The 18,670-nt window shown below is 43.5% G+C and overlaps 2 protein-coding genes across 3 annotated transcripts; one reads left to right on the top strand and one right to left on the bottom strand.

The window, feature by feature from the left end:
* Positions 1-4,584: 4,584 nt before the first annotated feature.
* Positions 4,585-12,442, top strand: hey2 (hes-related family bHLH transcription factor with YRPW motif 2). 2 transcript variants are annotated; one of them, XM_020588790.1, is made up of 5 exons: positions 4,585-5,299; positions 6,764-6,842; positions 6,958-7,041; positions 8,004-8,085; positions 10,905-12,442. In XM_020588790.1, the coding sequence occupies exons 1-5, from the start codon at positions 5,214-5,216 to the stop codon at positions 11,591-11,593; spliced, it is 1,020 nt and encodes a 339-aa protein (XP_020444446.1). In that variant the 5' UTR covers positions 4,585-5,213; the 3' UTR covers positions 11,594-12,442. The 2 variants fall into 2 exon arrangements, with proteins under 2 accessions (XP_020444446.1, XP_020444447.1); XM_020588791.1 differs by lacking the exon at positions 4,585-5,299 and adding an exon at positions 6,352-6,425.
* A 2,712-nt stretch (positions 12,443-15,154) lies between these two features.
* Positions 15,155-18,452, bottom strand: LOC109953341 (lactoylglutathione lyase-like). The gene is made up of 6 exons (XM_020588794.1): positions 18,384-18,452; positions 17,539-17,621; positions 16,934-17,074; positions 16,731-16,798; positions 16,482-16,571; positions 15,155-15,261 (listed from the first exon to the last, which is right to left on the bottom strand). The coding sequence occupies exons 1-6, from the start codon at positions 18,450-18,452 to the stop codon at positions 15,167-15,169; spliced, it is 546 nt and encodes a 181-aa protein (XP_020444450.1). The 3' UTR covers positions 15,155-15,166.
* Positions 18,453-18,670: the final 218 nt, after the last annotated feature.

Below are 18,670 nucleotides of genomic sequence, written 5' to 3' on the forward strand. Positions count from 1 at the left end.
TCTCATGTTTGTCCTGTCTGTCCTCCACAAACTCAGACAGCAGCAGAGAGCACGAGGTTGTCAGAACGGCAGGCGGATAATCACATCCTGGACACCATCCCTTGACTTCTTCTGTTGAGACTGGTGCTGATGGTGGAGCCAGTTGCACAGAAGCTGGACCATGAGTCAAGACAAATCAGTGTTTCGATAGAGCTCCTTTTAAATGTAAAGACTCCATTTAAATACAGTGAGGAGGAAAGTGTTAAAGGGTCCATCCACCTGTTTCAATCGAATGCAAACATCAACACCCAAATGATTAAATGTTTGGTTAAATGTGTGCACACACACACAAAGCTCCCAGCCATGTTCTCATGTTCCAAACACCTTGGTTTGGTTTATTGGAATCGCATGTAAAATATATGTATGTATGTAAATGAGCATAAAAGACTATTCGGCTGTCTGGGAAAGAACCATAGAGCTCTGGTGGTGCTGCCACAGTCCAACCTTTATCAAGAGAGGAGCCATCATTACCAGATAGTTCAGAAGAACTCGGATCTCAAGACTCGGCACCAATGTGTGGTTGCATCCTGATGTTACAAAGCTTTGTTCCAAATGAAAGCCCAGAAAAGAAAAGGCGAAGATGGCAGCTGTGGACAAAGGAGAGAGATTCGTGACAGTGAACTAGCAAATGACTAGAATATAAATGCATTTGATCTCCAGTAGTGAGGACGCTGAAGGAGACACCCGATGATGTGAGTTTCGTTTTGACAGGAGCTGGTATGAGGCCTGCTTCAGTACAGCAGCACACACACTCAGCAGCCCTGCTGTGGATACACAACAGCTTCTTAAATGCATTCTATTGCCTGTGAATGTCCAGACTGGGTGTTGTCCTGATAAGTCCAAACCAGACTGGACGTATCAGCACAGGAGGACGACTCTGAGCGAGAGAGATAAGAAAAGACTGGGAGAAACCCTCAGCGCCTCTCTCTCTCTTGTGCGTTCTAAATTTGAATTCAAAATGAGCAACAACTTTAGTAAAATGTGCTTGAGTTCAAGACCTCACAAAAACATGTAAGAATACCGGCCTGACTGTGTGTGTGCATCTGTTACGTTTGGGGACATAGACCTGTTTACATCGTGCTACATGAATAAAGGTTACTACGATTAATTTTTATGGCTAGGGGACGTCTCCAGGAAGTCAATGTAAGTCAGTGTGAGTTCTCTGGAGCAATGGAAACTCCACTGTAGTGTGTGATGTGAAAGCTGAAGTCCAGATTGTGGAACATACCTGTCACCAGCTCCATCACCTCCCATCACACCTTGAAATAGTGAGCCTGTTCACACCAGGACACACACACACACAGCCTCTCCCAAGGGTCTCCGTACGCTGTCGAGTGTGTGTTGACGTGTTTGGAGATTAGACGTTCAGGCCTCCATCTTCACTGCTGGGAACTCGTCTTCTTCTTCTCTTCTGATAAAATTAAGGGTTCTTCACCGAGTCTGTTTAATGCAGCAATAACAAGAGGTTTTCTAACTAGCATCCGTTCAACAAGGGTTTGTTGTCGTTGTGTTTCTGTGTTAGAACTTCTCCTCAGTTTGGTCATAATTTAGATTCATTTCTTTAACCACTTCTGCTCTTCTCCTGTTCCTGGTCCTGTGTTAAATCATGTGTCCTGACAGTGCTTCTGCCTTCAGCTGCTCCCCTTCAGTGTCTGTCACCTGCTGTCTAACCTTTATTTAGAGGAGAGGTTGAAGACAGGTCAGAGGTCAAGTGGGCAGTGATATGACTCTCAACACTTGGGAATGGTGACGATAACCTTTTGCTCCTGGATCACAAGCAGAATGCTGTCTTAATATTTCGTGTTAAAGTCTCTTTGTGGCATCAGAGAATAAGGAGAGTTTACTTTAAGTGCGTTTCCCCTGATCCGGCCGAGTTTCTCTCTGTTGTAAGTGCAGCCCAAAGCTTCCTACACTTGTGAGGGACATTTACGTCATGTCAGGTCTGGGAGTGCACTGGTTTCTGCTGCTGTTCTTTTCTGTTGCAGAATGACTGGGACATGTTTTTCAACTTGTCACATAATCAGAAGACACACAATCCCAGTGGTCTGTTAAAGAAACCAAAGGTGTGAATGTTTTGTGAAAATGGGAAGTCACTGACCTACTGACAAAATCAGCGGTGTGACTTCCAGACAGGTTTTGAGATGACCTCCATCTGTGTGGAATGGTCTGGATCCACAGTCTGCCAAACACACACACACACATGCTCATCTCTTTCCTCTACGTCGTGATGGGAAACAGGAGTCAGGTGACAGGAAGGAAGTGGAGTAGTGCTGCACCTGCAGGTTGGTAGTACGACACTCCCATGTCTGCAGCTTTCCTTCACCACAACAATGGACTATTCTGTCCTCAAACACATACATTCCTACAGTCCGTGGGAGAGCGTTAAAGGCTGGCGACACGTTTCTCTGCACTCCCTCATCACAATTATCATCCTTCAGAAACATGAGGGCAGCTGGGTAGATAAGAGGATCACTACTTGCAGCTGTATTTTTAAAGGGTTTTTGGGTGGCGGTGTCATGACAAGACATGAGGGGAGACAGAGAGAAGCTCTCATGCAACAAACGTCCCAGGCCAGACAGAGTCTGGTGGTCCAGACCCCGGGCCAAGAAGACGTTCTTCATATCAACTGAATGTGTTTGCTACTTAGTGAAATAACTGGTGAATCTGAAGCAGGGCTGCTGCTCAGGCACAAGATGTGTCACTGCAGGCTCTGCTGCACCTGTGTCCAGGTGTTGTTCTGTGTGCATGTGTTTGTCGTGGAGGCCCTGTGGGAATGAGGAATTGAGTGGTGTGAGGCGTCGTAGTGACGGACGGGTGGCGAGCACCGGCTAACTGAGAATAATGGACCACTTCCTCCCATTCTGTCTGTGTGCACACACACACAAAGCTCCCAGCCATGTTCTCATGTTCCAGCAGGATGTCCGACTCACGGCCCGGGGCTCTCACCCAGCGGTGCCTCCATATATTACCCTCCACACACAGATATTCGGCCCTCGACACTCAGTGCTTCCTGTCATAGGATGGCCCTGCTTGTCCTCCTTGACCTCTGACACTAATAAACCTCCAAAATCATTAACACACACTCTCAACAACAAACCTGGCATTTCATAAGCTTTAAATCCTGCCAAGTGCACCTCAACAGCTGAGCACGTGTAGGTGGGGTGTCACCTCCTGTCTATATGCTGCTTGTGCTGTGTTCATATGAATTTTTGCCCAACAAAGATGGAGTTGGACAAAATGTGGCACTAAGTACTTTTTTTTGGTAGTGTTAGGTATTTCAGGGTGCAGGCGGTCTGTGTTTCTCCTCTTTATTTTATTCTGCACTAGCTCCAGTTGGATGTGCAGACTTTCCACCCATTGTGCTTTGAGTTTCTTAAAGTTTCCCACGAAGCAGCAAACGTTCCAGTTAAATTTGTAATGAAGTGGACATTGTGTAGATAAACTCACTGTTGTGTTACAGCAATAATCTGAGATAAAAGACTGATAGATTTTTGATAAGATGGAGAGAAGAAGGAGGGGGCTTCAGCCAATGAGAGGGTGCTGACAAGGCGACCTGAAGCTATCAGCTGGAAGAGGGCAGAACAGATAAATGGCGGGAAGGTGTGTGTGTGCAGCTACATTATAACTCCTGCATTAAATGTATTGCACAAAGATTAGCAGGTGTGAAAAGATACCTGAGTGAGTGTGTGTGTGTGTGTGTGTGTGTGTGTGTGTGTCTGGCCTCTGTCACACGATGATTGGGTTTCAGCATAAACAGCCAGGAGCTGTGGGAATGTCTGACACACACACACACACACACACACACACACACACTGCGTCACTCTACTTTTTCTATTTGTGTCTCTGTGTCTCTAGAGTGAGAACGCACAACGTGCACTGCACAGTGATGTGGGAACACTGATCCAGCCGCTTGTGGAGCAGCTCCTCCACAGCGCTACATCTTAACACCAACTCCTGTGGTGCAACAGGGGCCCAGAGAGGAACACAACACAGAAGAAACAGAAACTATACAAGTCAAGTTATGAAAGTACTGTAGCAGCAGGATGTAAAGTACTTCACAGTATAAGTATATAAGGTAATTACCATCAGCTCCACCTTTACCAGCTGCAGCATTAAAGTGATGGACACAGTAATTAGTCACTATGATCCAGTATCAGAGATGTTACTGGGACATGGGCTGTTCTGCAGGACAAGTACTGGTACTGTTGGTACTCTAAGTATACATACTTGGATAGTGATACTTTTGTACTTAAGTAAAATTTAGACTGTAGGAGTTTTAGTTGTAAGGGAGTATTTGTTCACTGTAGTAGTTTTACTGAAGTAAACAGATGTGCTCACTGCAGCAGTCCCATCTGAAACCTGTGGCCTTATATAACGACTATTTTTTGACTCAGAAGTGGCCTCATTCCCATACGTGCACTTGTCACACACACACACACACACACACGTCTGAACCAGACAGGAGGTGCTATCAGGGAGAAGGACCAGCCCTGCACAAATCTCCCATCTCAAAGTTGTGTTTTAGTGGACGTGGGCGGTTCCACCGTGTGTGTTGCTCCCAGGCTCTGTGGGAAGGCTCCAGCAGCAGAGGAGGAGGAGGAGGAGGACACTCCAGTCTCCATTCCAGTCTGCAGCCGCCACACAGGCCACCTGCCTCGGGCTATTTACCGGACACACACAGCGCTGGAAAACAAACTCCCAGAGCCATAATTTTACTCTGAACATTTTCTTTAGACTTTTGCCGACTTCAGAAACTAAAAACAAAGACAGGGGAAGATTTGCATGGCCAGCAGCCGCTTCCTTTGCCACTGAGGGAAAACTTTTTTATAAGTCCTTTTTGACTCATTTTTGGGGAGGGATCATTTGGATTCTGCAGGAGGAGAAACCAGTGGCTCTCAGTTTTGCTCTCTGGACAGGAAACTGCATCAGGTTCTGGATTAAACAAACCTAAACACCACATTACAGTTCATGTTTTATTTCTGTGAGACCACAGAATTAATCAGTAACGGCTTTATAGGACTTTTAAGGTAGCTTCACATACATCCTTGGACTTTGTTCAGAGGGGAAGAGCAGTAGACGTCGTCTCCGCCTCTTCTTTTATCCTGACGTGAACCAACCTCCACGTCTCCTCCTGGGGACACACAGCCTGGTCCCCTGTCCATCGTCCACGCAGCATGAAGCGGCCGTGTGAGGACAGCAGCTCGGCAGAGAGCGATGTGGAGGAGCCCATCGATGTGGGCAGTGAGAACATGTATCCGAGGTGCGTTATCCACTTATTTATTGATCAGAGCTCCCAATTAATGATTGTCTGTCAATAATAATGTTATCAATAACAATTATAAGAGTATATAATATTTTTTAAAAGGAAACAAAACATGTTTTACTTTCATGTTGTTGCTTGATATTGATTGATTAAAAAGAGACGTGTGTTCCTGGAAAAGTCTGCAGACCATGATGTATAAAACGTTTCAATACGAAAAGTGAAAGGACAAAGCAAAGCAAACTAAGGATTACATTTAGCTGCACTGTCTGAAGGAATTATACAAGTTTAAACAAAACACTCATTTGAGACCAAAAGATCAATATACTTAAAGATTATCAGTCAATCAGGGCTTCAACTAAAGATTAGTTTAATTATTAATCAATCTGAGGATCATTTTCTTGAATCATCCACAATCATTCGGTTGATGTATCAGAAAACTTGCCCCAGGTCTTCAGATGTCTTCTTTCACACAACGACAGATGAAAACTCAAACATATAGTCACATAACTAACTGCAGATTGATTCAGTAAACTGATCATTTGAGCTCCACACAGATCTGCAAAACACAACAGAGGCTTCAAACCACGTGTGTGTTGTTGTTTTGTAAACTAAAGTCCCGTGTTATATTTGTAACCTGAAGGTAAAATACTAGAATAATGTGACTACTGTTACTGAATACAGAAAAAAGAAAAGTTATAAACCAATTTAGCTGAAATTCAAAATCCAGTTGATCCAGAAAACACCAGCATTTCTCCACAAAATGACTTTTTCTCAAAACACCCCCAAAAATCCTCCTAATGCTAACCTGGAGTCTGTCACACATTTCTACAGGGACTTTTCATATATTTTGTACTGTTCATCGAGAGTATTATTTACAGGTAGCAGGTTGGTTGCATGTGGTATTATTGTCACAAAGTTTAAGGACCAATGAGAAAGTGTTTGAAAGTTAAAAGTCAGTAAACTCACCTGTCCAACTGTCGCCGTGGAGTAACTCAAGTCAAGTACTAGTACCTTAGGACTAAGTGTGGTGCCAGACCAGCAGTGCCAGTGAAGAGAGAAAAACACGGGTCAGATCTAGCACATGTGAAACTGTGGGTTCTGTGTTCACTCTTTTCTGCTCTTGGTGTGTAATCGGATCATTGTGCTCGTTTCTTTGAAGGATTTGCAGTAGTACTCATTCAGTTCAGCCTACACTCTTTGCTTTTGAGATGACTCTGAAACATTTGCTGGGGTGTGTTGTCTGGAAGAAACAAAAACACACCAACAGACAATGAAATGATCCAGAGAAGAACCATTTTCTCCTGAAGGGAACCCACAAATCCGGTCATATGAAGTATTGTCACAACACTGGGAATCAAACTTAACTCCACTTTTTCTGGCTTAATGTCTCTGATCAAATCAACACTGTGGGTCAGATACAGTTATTTAGTATATGAGTGTAATCATCAATTTGTTTTCCAGGCACATGAAGGCGTCCTTCATCAGATGCGGATCACCGACCACAACCACTCAAGTGATGGCGAGGAAAAAACGCAGAGGGGTAAGGTTACTGTTAGTACTAATGTAGAAGTACTGGTAGGAGTACTGGTACTCTGTCTGAGGACCTGACCTTCAGAGAGAGACAGAGTTTATTACTGCTTTCTTTTATTTGTCAGATTATTGAGAAGAGACGAAGAGACCGAATCAACAACAGCCTGTCGGAGCTGCGGAGACTCGTCCCCACAGCGTTTGACAAGCAGGTAAGAATCTGCTCCACAGGACCAAAGCAGGCTTTTCATGAGATCCCAACAGAACCAGCACACAGTCTCCTTTAAACCAGTGTCTCTCAACCAGAGACGTGTTTCTCACTGGTTGTGTTTTTGGTCAAATTCAGGCTTCAAGCATCTTCCAATTTTGCTAACTCACACTGGGCTCGTTAGCTCTGTCGCTTCTACGTGCGCCCTGTTTTTTTTTACACAGGAAACTATTTGTACCATTGACCGTGAAACATTCCTCTTGTGTAATTTATGTTCCAACAGAATGAATGGTACAAAACAACTGAGTACCTACGGACTCTCACACATCAACACTTTGACCCGTTGGTCAGTGCTGGTGTCACAGTTCATGACATGAAACGTTTTCACTGCCTTCGCACTGAGAGTGAATTGATTCAACTGGAACACGTTTCTTCTTTAAAAACTGGTGTGATTGAGCCTCATTAGTGTACCTGTGTTATGAACTACTGCATCCACCTGTGTGTGCCCAATTAGTGTACCTGTGTGATGAACTACTGCATCCACCTGTGTGTGCCTCACTCCCCCGGCTGTAAAGCGCATGTGCATCCTTTACAACGGTGCGACAGATCAGAGCACAGTAACCAATCAGCAGCAGGTACCTGGCGATGAGGCTAAAACCAACATGACAGGAATGAGAAAGATTTTTTTCCTACATGTATATCTGCAAATGTGCATATTCCTTATTGAATACACAAAGATCAAAGCCACTGTTACACTTCACACATGTAAAACTACTAAATGCAGATTTTTTTTCTCTAACAGTTTGATTATCAGAGCCTTTTTTGTGTGGATGCGGCCTTTGTATGGGCACCTCCGCTCAGCTGAGTGTCTGAGGTTGGGAGCAGTTATTCTCATGTTGAAGGGTTGAAGAAAGCAGTGAGAACTTTTACCAGTGTCCTGCTCTGATGTTCACTCTGGTCTGTCAGGGCTCGGCTAAACTGGAGAAGGCCGAAATCCTCCAAATGACTGTGGACCACCTGAAGATGCTGCAGGCCACAGGAGGGAAAGGTAAACACATCAAACCGTCACTGTTGCTTGATAAAGACCAGTTTTATCTATACTTTACTTGCTTTCTGCTTCATTCCAGGCTATAAATGAAAGTATCTCATCACAAATTTGTTGTCATTTTTTGAGCAAAAATACCAAAAAAGTGCCTAATTTCCATTTTTTAAAATTAGAATTCTGCCTCGTAGGGGCAAAGTGCACCTACCAGTAGGTCAGATGGTGCGTATCATCTATGTGTAGTATAACTAGTTGACCTTTAGCAGTCATAGTGATTATGACAGGAGCAACAGTCGCTGTTGGTGATGTTGTATAAAGAGTGACGAAGTCCAGGTAGGGACGAGGTCGAGATGGCTGGCGGATGATAAAACCCAGGACTTTGTTTGTTTCCTCTTTCAAACCCATGCCCAGTGTCATCACTTTAACAAATCACAATTATAACCCAAAACTATTTTCTAAAACCTAACCAAATTATTTTTGCACAAAAACCTGGTATGCTCCACCTTTATTATTGTAGCCATGATGACAAAGGTCTGGCGCATGATCACACCCTACCGAGCCAACTGTAAGGTGGAGTAGAGCCCTACTAACCCACATCTATGGTTTCGATGACAAACTGATAACAGCTATTGAATCGGGTGACAACATTTGAAGTGGGTATGTGACCTTTAGTTGGGTCAAAGTGTGAGGTGATGGTCGGATTCTGTCATCACTGTTTGGTTTGTCAGAGCGTCTGTGTGGACATGATGTCACTCAAACAGTCACTCAGTGTCAGTTTAACTGTTCAAAGCATTGTGTGTGTGAGACGGGGGGTGAGTCCATGGGAAAGTGCTGCAGGGATAAAAGCACCACTTGACCCTGAGCAGCACTGTTTGCTTTCATAAAGCCGGGGTGGGGGAGATGTGAGGGAGGGGGGCCAGCGTCGGCAGCGTTCACAGGCAGATCTCTTCGTCATGTGTTTGGGTTCACCAGGAGCAGAGACAGAACAGAGTCAGCTGAGCAGAAAGTCCTGACTGTTAGAACGTCTTCACAGTCTACAGGACTCAAACCATCATAGAGGCTTTTACTGAATTGTGTTATTAATTGTGTTGATTATAGCACTGAAATGACACCAGAGGACAGCAGCCACAATGGGCTTTTTTAAGTGAAGTAAAGCCATTTTTTATTTATATAGCACCTTTCTAAACATGAGTTACAAAGTTCTTCACAAGATAAAAAGGGAAAACTCATAAAAATCACAGAACAAATATACAGGAACCCCCAAACAACTCAATAATAAAATACATGGGGGTAGGAGAAGTCTGCATCTGTGTTGAACTCCTGAAAGTTTCTAAGAGAGTGTGAAGATTGCTGGAGTCAGGTGGGGATCTGATGTCAAGAGGGAGGCTATTCCGTGATCTAGGGGCTGTTACTGCAACGCCCTGTCTCCCCAGGATTTTAGCTGAGATCAAGGAACACCCCAGAGCATCTGGTCAGAGGAGTGTAGGGATCTTCCTGTAGAATGAAGATGTAAGAGCTCTGAAATATTGGGTGGTGCTAGGCCACGCAGAGCCTTAAATACAGTAATTTGATGAATGGAGAGTCAGTGGAGTGAAGCCAGAAGTGGGGTTAATGCTTGTGTCTATGATGAGCAGCAGCATTCGGACTAACTGAAGCCTACTGTAGGCAGTAACGTTTGAGCTGTACCGATACACAGGGCATTACACTGGCTCTTGAACTGATGGAGTGTGGGCGGACTGTTCAAAGTCACCAAAGAGAGAAAATGTTTCACCTTCATTAATAGTCTCAAGTGAAAGAACCCATCTTAACCACTTAACTAATCTGTTTATCCTATATAAGAAGAACATCCCTATGTCTTTTAGTGGCTTCAGGAAGTTTAGCAGACGGTTAGCACTAAGGAAACACACACAGTGACAGTGTGTTCCTACAGTTTTCTAACTAACCATTACCATCTTTTATCTTTTTAATTAAACAAGAGTCAGTCATGCTAGCAGCTCTGTGAAGCTGTACTTAGGCTAAATGCTAACACCAGCATGCTAACATGCTGCTAGCAGCTACAGTATTTAGGCTACCATCTGTTTGCACAGATATATGTACGTACAACAGATGCTTTAACCAAGTACTGCCAGCACCGAAACCAAACCAACACTTTCATAATGGTGGAGTCACTTCTGACAGATGTTGAACTGCAAGATCAGACATTTTGGTGGGAAACAAATCTGGTCATAAATAATTTCCTTTCAGATGTATTTGCTGTTGAAAACTAGTTATATACACATGTCATTTCTCAGAGACAGGTTTGGTCAGGGAGATACTGAGGTGGAACTGAGGGACAAACTGGAGTCCTTTTAAATTTTAGTGATAAAACGTTTATGTAACATTTTGGTCACCTGTCAGGGAAACTCTAGGTGGATCCCAGTTCCCTTAAATGCATCCATGTTTCCCTCACTTGCGTCTTTTGCCTGTGTCTTAATCCGGCCCACGGATGGAAAAGATGCAAGGACAAAGTTTAAGGAGAGAGGAACCAACGAAACAGGTTTTAATTGAAATGAGACGTCCTTTCCTTAATATGAAACGATCACAAACCCATTTCAGATAAAGAGGCATCTTCACTGAAGGATGCACTCATGTGTCCTTGGTTATAGCTCCTCCAGGCAGCCTCCTTACTCCTCAGAGCAGAGATAAGATCTTTGGGACATTTTTCATCATGGTGCACCGGAACGACTTCCGGGTGAGGACCAAGGAATGATAAAATAAGGAAACTAGGATTCATTTTTTGTTGTTCCAAAATCAGTACTGGACCATTTCTCCGTCCCTGTCTGCAGGTTACTTTAACGCCCATGTCTTGGCCCTGGACTTCCTGTCTCTGGGTTTCAGGGAGTGTGTGACGGAGGTTTCCCGCTACCTGAGCGCCATAGAGGGTCTGGACTCCAGCGACCCACTGCGCTCTCGCCTCCTCTCCCACCTCACTTCCTGTGCCTCCCAGCGTGATGCCGCCGCCCTCACAGCCGCCTCCCACTCACCACATCACCACCAGCAGCCTCACCCTTTGGCTCACCCCTTCCACCCCCACCGCTGGGCTGCTGCTGTCGCCACCGCGGCTGCATTTCAGCCTATACCAGCTACCGCTGCTGTGCCATATGGACTGAGCGGGCTTCCTGTTTCTCCAGATGCTGGAGGAGGCGGAGCCCCCCAGAGGTTGGCCGAGCTGTCCCAGCGCCATGTGGCATCCTCCTACACAGACTCCACCTCCTCCTCCCCTCCTTCCTCATCCTCCTCTTCCTCTTCTCTTATGCTCCCCTGCACCCCCGCCCCTCTCTCCACCTCCCTCTTCTCTCTCTCGGCCTCATTTCCCATCGCCCTCCAAGGAGGCTTCCCCATCCTCACTCCTTCCTCCTTCACCTCTACTGTCACCACCAGTCCACCCATCTCCTCCTCTTCTTCCTCCCAGACTCCTCATAGCAACAGCAGTAAACCCTACAGACCGTGGGGGACCGAGGTCGGAGCTTTCTGACTGACCTCTGACCCGCTGACGGCCTGAAAACACAATCACCAGTGAACAAACTGCTTACAGACTGAGTTTTACTGACTGGTTTTAACACCTGACCCAACCCTCGTGTTCGATTAACTCGTTAACCCTTCAGATGCTTTTGACTGTGCTCACCTGCAGAGTGCCTGGTTATTCTGAAACCTCTGTCCAAGCTACAGAGTTGGACAGTTTGTTGTTGTCTTTCTTCTTTTTACTCAAATTTACTGAACTGTTTAACATCAACAGTTGTTTTGTTTACTCCGCTTGGTCAAAGACGTCACTTTTTAAAGTTACTCTGTCCTGCTGCCACAAATACTTACTAGAGGTCAAATGTGGATTCATCTGCCACTGAAAATAGTCCCCAGAGGATGCACTGTTCCCTCCTGTGTGATAAAATCTACAGTGAGCAGCTGGTTTAAGAAACGACTGATCCTTTAAAGTGTATGTATATTTGTGAGCTAAGCTTTCAGAGAGAATGTTGAGTTTGAATTTGCCATAGGATTATAGAAAAATGCAGACCAGATTTCAGACTACCTTAAACACTGACACAAACCAACCTCTGAGAAAACCAGTACACCAGTGTTTAACCTGTCTGACAAAATTGATACTTTTACTTAAAAAAGCACCAGTTAAGTGAGAATAAAACCATTCCCTGTCCAAACTGTTTGCCGCTGCACATCCACCAGAACCAGCAGAAAGTTAAATGGTCAAACTGGTACAAACCAGGATGAAGATTAACACAGTAACTGATGGTGATTGTACATGTCACTGAATTTACTACCTAAACCCAACGGTTCCCTGTGTGCCTTTGTACGAATAAAGATGCTGCTGTAATGAAAAGCATTGCTGCCGTGGTGTTTCCTTTTGCAGTAGCAACATGATATCTTTATTCAAATGCTTAAAGGTTTAACCTTGGGACATTGCTTTTAGCTTCAGTGCCTAAAATGTAACCGCTGCTCTGGTGACACTTAAAGTAATAGTGTGACTTTTTTTTGGAACATTGCATATAAACGGTGTCGTCTCCTCTGGAGTTTGGCTCCTCTGTTTCTGCGCACTATAAGGACCATGTTGGCTAAGATGCAAAGGTAGAGCATTCACATGAAAAGTTTAACTTCCCCATTTCCATAACAACTGGGCAAATTTAATCTACTGAGGAAGATCATGTGGCATGATCAAAAGCTCCAAAACAGCTAAATGGACTTTTCTCCAGACAGTTTCCTCATCCACATGATTCAATTAATCGGCACAACAAATCATTTTGTCACCTCAATTTCTTTAATGTAAAGTATCTATGAGGAACCAGACAGCATCCCCAAGCTGGAAAACACTTTAAACAACACACACATACACGTTAATCCACTCCTTCTTGCTCTTTGCCTTCATCTCCCAGTTGATTTACACATTGAAATCACTGTTGCACCCGTTAAATCCTCCCAGAGAAGAAAACAGCGCCATTTCCAGCTGAATGGAGGATTAAAGGCTGACAGGCCTGGGAACAGCTCTGCAAGCTGTAAATCCGCCCCGGTCAGCCGACACCGTTCTCACGCCAGGACACTGCTTTGAAGTGACCGGCGGTAAATTGGGTGACATGAGCCGGTCAGTTCTTTACATACAGATACAAGCAGAACAGAGAATAACTGGAGGACACAGCGCAAAAAAGAAAAAGTCGACAACTCCAAATGTTAAGGCAACAAACCTCAGTAAATGTTTGAGTTAAACAGTTTAGCTATATTCTTTAAGCTTAGGTTTTGAATTCATCCAAATTAGAATTTCACTTCTGTTAACTTACTCAAAAAGTAAGATGTAAATATTATTTTACATTATTAAAATTAAGAATTTTTTACTGCTTAATTAACTCAAATCTGTGGGCAAATAATTGACCGCCAGAGGGCGCCTAATTATAATGCACCTTCTGATCTTCTGGTAGGTCTAGTTGAAGTATAATTATGGGCATGATAACTGATAATGACCATTTAATGAGGTGATACAAGATTTGTTGATCCTGACTTTTCCTCTAGCACCATCATCAAGTCAAAGTTTCAATTTGTACATCTCAGGTTTATAACTCTGGTTATACCTGCAAATCTAATGACACCCCATCAGCCCTAGCTGTACTTTGTGTTTAGTGCTAATTAGCAAATGTTAGCATGCTAATATGCTAAAACAAACATTGCAACTGTCAAACATCAGCATGTTAGCATCACCACAACTTTTATTTCCCCACTCAGTGATGGTTGTCTAGCTCAAAGTTGATGTTCATGGCCATCTTTGTGATGGTGCTCAGAACTCTAAAGTAACTGGAGGTAGAGGGTAAGGCAAAGCAAGACAACTTTATTTATATAACACATTTCATACACAGAGGAAACTCAAAGTGCTTAACAGAGGCAAGGAACGACAGTAACAGCATTAAAAACATTAAGCATTAAAACCAGAATAAAACCAGTTAAGACAAAGTGAAGATAAAATGTTGTGAAAATGAGATCAAATACATAAAATGAAAATAAGAACAAAAAGACAAAACAAAAAGGTCTGAAACTGAAATCTAACAGTTACGGTGCAGAAAGTGCAGTGTAGAAACCATCACAGGTCGCTGGGAAGCTGGTTCCACCTGTGTGCAGCATAGCAGCTGAAAGCAGCTTCACCCTGTTTGGTTCTGAGCTGAGGTTCTACCAGCTGACTGCTTCCTAAGGACCTCAAAGCCCTGCTCGGTTTGGATTCTTCCAGGAGATCAGACGTGTTTTGGCCCTGTGATACCACTGAGTGATGTATGAATTAGCAGAAGCACTAGGTGACTTGCAGCCAGTGTAAGGTTTTAAGAACAGGAGTGATGTGCTCATTACTCCTGGTTCTGTTTAAAACTGTGGTAGCAGCATCTGAATGAGCTGACATTGTTTAACAGTCTTTTTGGGAAGACCAGGCAAAAAACCATGACGATAGTCCAGCCTGCTAGAGACAAAGGCATGAATGAGTTTCTCTAGACCTTGTCTGGACATGAGACCTCTGAGTCTTGTTACTTGTTTGAGATGATAAACAGCTGATTTGAGTTTTTGTCTTTATAGCTTTAGATGATCACTAACTTCCATCCCTTCCTTCCTGTTGCCAAAAACAATAACTTCAGTCGTCTTTGTTTAACTGAAGGAAACTTGACAGCATCCAGGTATTTACCAGACTGACAGAGTGAGTCTAGGGGACCACAGTCAGTTGATGATAGAGCTAAGTAAACCTGAGTGTCGTCTGCGCAACTATGATAAGCCACATTATTGTCATGTACAATCTGATCCAGAGGAAGCATGTATAGGTTGAACAGCAGTGGTCCAAAAAAAAAAAGAACCCTGTGGGCCTTCGCATGTCAAGGTGCAAAATATTTACACTGCAACAGAGAGTCAACAAATTAAAAGAAAAGACAGACAGTTTTGATTTTTAGAAGAACAAGACAGACAAAAGCAAAACAGAGCAAAGCGTGTAGGCACAAAGGTCCTGACATGTATATAAAGCCCCACTCTATTTCCGCAGTGTTGTCCAACCAAAATGTCCTCAGTTGCCCGGTGTGTCTCCTGTTTAAGGGAACATTGAGGAGACCATCCTGTTAGGATTTAAAATCTCAATCCAGTAGCCATCGGGATCCTTAATGAAGATCTGACCCTGCACTGTACCTGTGAGAAGGACACAAACAACATGTTGTCCTCACTCTGGACGTAACCAAACATAGCCCTAAACTTAAAAACAAATCTTAACTCTAAAATGTAATATATACATAGGAAGGACCATGTTTTTGTGTTGATTCATACACCAGAGCCAGGCATCAGGTCTAATCCACAACCTACAGACATCCAGTTAAGTCTGAGCTCCATCTCCTGGTGGAAACCTGTATCAGCTAAACTGGTTTCACAGGACATTGATCACAATAAAATAAAAATCATAAATTCACTTTTCACATGTTCATAACATTTTCTTTTAAAAACAGCCTGGATGCTGTAGGGATATTTATAAAAGTTAAAAGACTCTCGAGTGGACCTGACAGAAACACTTCTAAACCTCAGCTAATGTTTCAGTGTGCGAGTTATTTCCCAAGGTCATTTTTCAGATTTTAGTTCCCTTGACGTGCAGAAGTTGTTCAGAATTCTGTATTTTTAACCTGCTGATTGTGAGAGCTTTAGCCTGGCTGTCATCATTAAATATTAAATGTCTCAGAGTTGTCCCATGTTACATTAATTCCATTATTTTTAAGTTGATAAAACAGGCCCCAAAGTACAACCTCAATGCAACCAAAGTGAGTACACCGTTGATTTCCTTTTAAAGCTCGATGGCTCCACACAGTGAGAAACTGTCTCAACAAGTATGAAACCACAAGAGCAACAAGAGCATCAACACTGCTGCAGCAGCGGTTAGGAGGGATAGGAAGACAGAATGCTTCAGACAGCAGGGAGGGCTATGATGAAGTTGGCCTTTAGAGAAAAGAGCCATCGCTCACAAAACGGCACAAACTCAACAAGATGAAGCTTTGGTACAGAGCATGAAAAGAGGCCTGAATCCAAAAGAAATGAGTTTGGATCAGTGGGACCGAGCATGTTTGGTATGGACCTACTACAGTGAAACATGGAGGTGGGGGTGTGCTGATGTGGGGCAGCATGGGAGCAAAATGTGTGGAAGTGATGACTTTTATAGATGAAATGAAGAATCCAAGTTTATAAAAAAATCAATGGGAAAAAACACTGCTCTAAAATGATTGCTCCCACATAAAAAGCACAAGTGTTTCAAGTCCTGGAAATGGCTGAATTCTAATGTCGGACTCTTCCAGAGATACCGGTGTTAAATCTGACCCGGTGCAGAACTACAGGCTGCCCCAGGGTTTGCCAGCCAAATGAGAACTCACCTGAGTCTGGGTTCTTGACAAACTTCACTCCTTGCTCTTTAAATAATCTGCAGGCAGCTTTAACATCAGGAACAATGATGCCAATGTGACCTGCAACAAAACAGAAGGTTACACCCAAATAGCACAAACACATGCACCAGAAGAAGAAAACTATATGTGCCACCTGTTTCAGCCTTTTCCTCAACTCACAGAAATAACAGGTAGGTAGTAAGTTAATGTGGGTTAATTGAGCTTAGTTAAACTTCTCACCAAATCCCATTGGTTTGTTGTTTCCGTTGTGGTAGGACAGACTCTCATCCAGCTCTGAACCCCAGTTACTGACGGACAGAGAAATAACGGTCATTGACACTGAGACATTCGTTATCTGAGAAGTCATACAGACAGAGCTGATTTGTGGTTCCTGTGCTCAGGAAGTTATCTGGAGGTTTTGGTGCAGTGCTCATCCTTCGTACTGTGTGAGCTCCAGAGTGCCCCTGCGGGAGAAAGTCCACGCTGTCCTGTCTCGGATGTTGGTCGGGATGTCCGACTTGTCCTCGTAGCCCAGGTAGTAGAGGCTGAAATTCATCGAAGGGAAGTCGATTTTCTGCAGCAACCTGGAAACCACAGAGGAGCCCAGTGGTCAGACCAGAAATAAGTCTGGACCTATACTGAGCATGTCTCACTTCCCTCTGGAAGGTGTCTACTGTAGCTGTGCACAAAGTGTATTTGTTTATTTGAACAAGTTTTGAAGATCTGTACTCAGTTTGTCCCATTTCTCAAACAAGTTCCAGTGAGGTCTGTGGATTATCTAGTGTCAGGGACACAGTTTCTGAAAAGACAAGTTGCAGCTAAACTTTTTAAACTTTTGTTCTTCAAAGTTCTGATTCTCACAGCATAAATCCCATCCAGCTCCTTTGTTCTGGGAGGCAGATGTCACTGACTGAACATCTGGATGAATAAAGCTATCTGCTACACACAGTACATTACACACCACTGGAGCCAGGAGAGAAAATGGGGCCTGACTGAGGAGAAAAGCTTTTTGAAATATTTGATTATTCGAAGAGGATTAAGGCCTCACGTCATGCCCAGGATTCGAGTGTAGAAGTCCAGAGATCGAGCCGGATCTTTGACCCGCAGCATCGTCTGCTGCATCATGAAGTCCTGCAGAGTCATGAAGAAAAGCAGCAACCAATGACAATGGAAACACAACGTCCACCGTTTCTACGCCAAAGAATCAACTGTCACATATTTGTTTGCATGTGCAGGGATCAAAACTTTTACACTGTATCTTTCTCATGTTACAGATTGTATGTGCATTTTTTTCCTTTTAATTCCTGATAAAGCACAATCTCTGTTTTTGATATAAACGTTGTGATTATCATCATTATTCTTACATTAAACAGCAATGACAGGAAATCCCTTTCAGACCTGACAACAAAACAGTAACACTTCTTTACACATTACATTAAAAACTGAAAATTATCAATAAATTCAACTACAAAAATAATCTGTAAAAGATTTCCAATGTAAATGTAAAGAGTCAAAATTACTAGTTTTGTTTAATGTGCCAAGATTCTGGCTGAAAATTCTTCCTTCACACAGCTGAGGTGAATGGAATATAATTTCATGGTGCTTCAAAAATAACAGTGGAAAATAAAAGAGCCGAAGCTTGAAAATCTATGTTTCTTGCATAGTTTTAAGCCTGTACATGTGAATAAGTGTTGCTCTGTATCCAATGTAAGACAAACTGCCGGCAGCCTACAGGCATCTGCAGGTCTGACGCACAGCCAACAGGTCCGACCGCATTACAGCCTCACCACCCAGTCTTTATCTTCAGCCAGTTAACTAGAACAGATCCAATAAAAAAAAAACAAAAAAACATTGCAATGATTTAAAAATAAAGAGGATTCAATAAGAAGTCACCTTGGTCATGGGGTGTCCTTCATTGCAGGCAGCAGACACAGCCTCGTCCGAGAGCACTCTGGCCTCCATGGCTCACAGGTGGATGAACACACAGGTGCCTCCACACACTGGCTGCTCCCGGTCGGTGCTGCCTTCAAGTGCTGCTTCTATCACATAAAAAAAGAAGAGATTTTACAGACACGTGATGAGATTTTCTGATATTTCATAAAGAAAGTTCACATTTTTTCCATTCCACTTCTGAAATATACAAGACCACTTATGACATCAAATGAATAACCGCATTTTTT

The sequence above is a fragment of the Monopterus albus genome, unplaced genomic scaffold (genome assembly GCF_001952655.1).
Source record: "Monopterus albus unplaced genomic scaffold, M_albus_1.0 scaffold630.1, whole genome shotgun sequence".
Classification (NCBI taxonomy): domain Eukaryota; kingdom Metazoa; phylum Chordata; class Actinopteri; order Synbranchiformes; family Synbranchidae; genus Monopterus; species Monopterus albus.

Coding starts and splice junctions, on each gene's coding strand:
- LOC109953341 (XM_020588794.1), bottom strand. CDS start 18,452: ATGGAGGCCAGAGTGCTCTCGGACGAGGCTGTGTCTGCTGCCTGCAAT. Junction 17,622..18,383: donor AAGGACACCCCATGACCAAG/GTGACTTCTTAT, acceptor ATGACTCTGCAG/GACTTCATGATGCAGCAGAC. Junction 16,572..16,730: donor CAACAAACCAATGGGATTTG/GTGAGAAGTTTA, acceptor GTTTTGTTGCAG/GTCACATTGGCATCATTGTT.
- hey2 (XM_020588790.1), top strand. CDS start 5,214: ATGAAGCGGCCGTGTGAGGACAGCAGCTCGGCAGAGAGCGATGTGGAG. Junction 7,042..8,003: donor CCACAGCGTTTGACAAGCAG/GTAAGAATCTGC, acceptor CTGGTCTGTCAG/GGCTCGGCTAAACTGGAGAA. Junction 8,086..10,904: donor GCAGGCCACAGGAGGGAAAG/GTAAACACATCA, acceptor CCCTGTCTGCAG/GTTACTTTAACGCCCATGTC.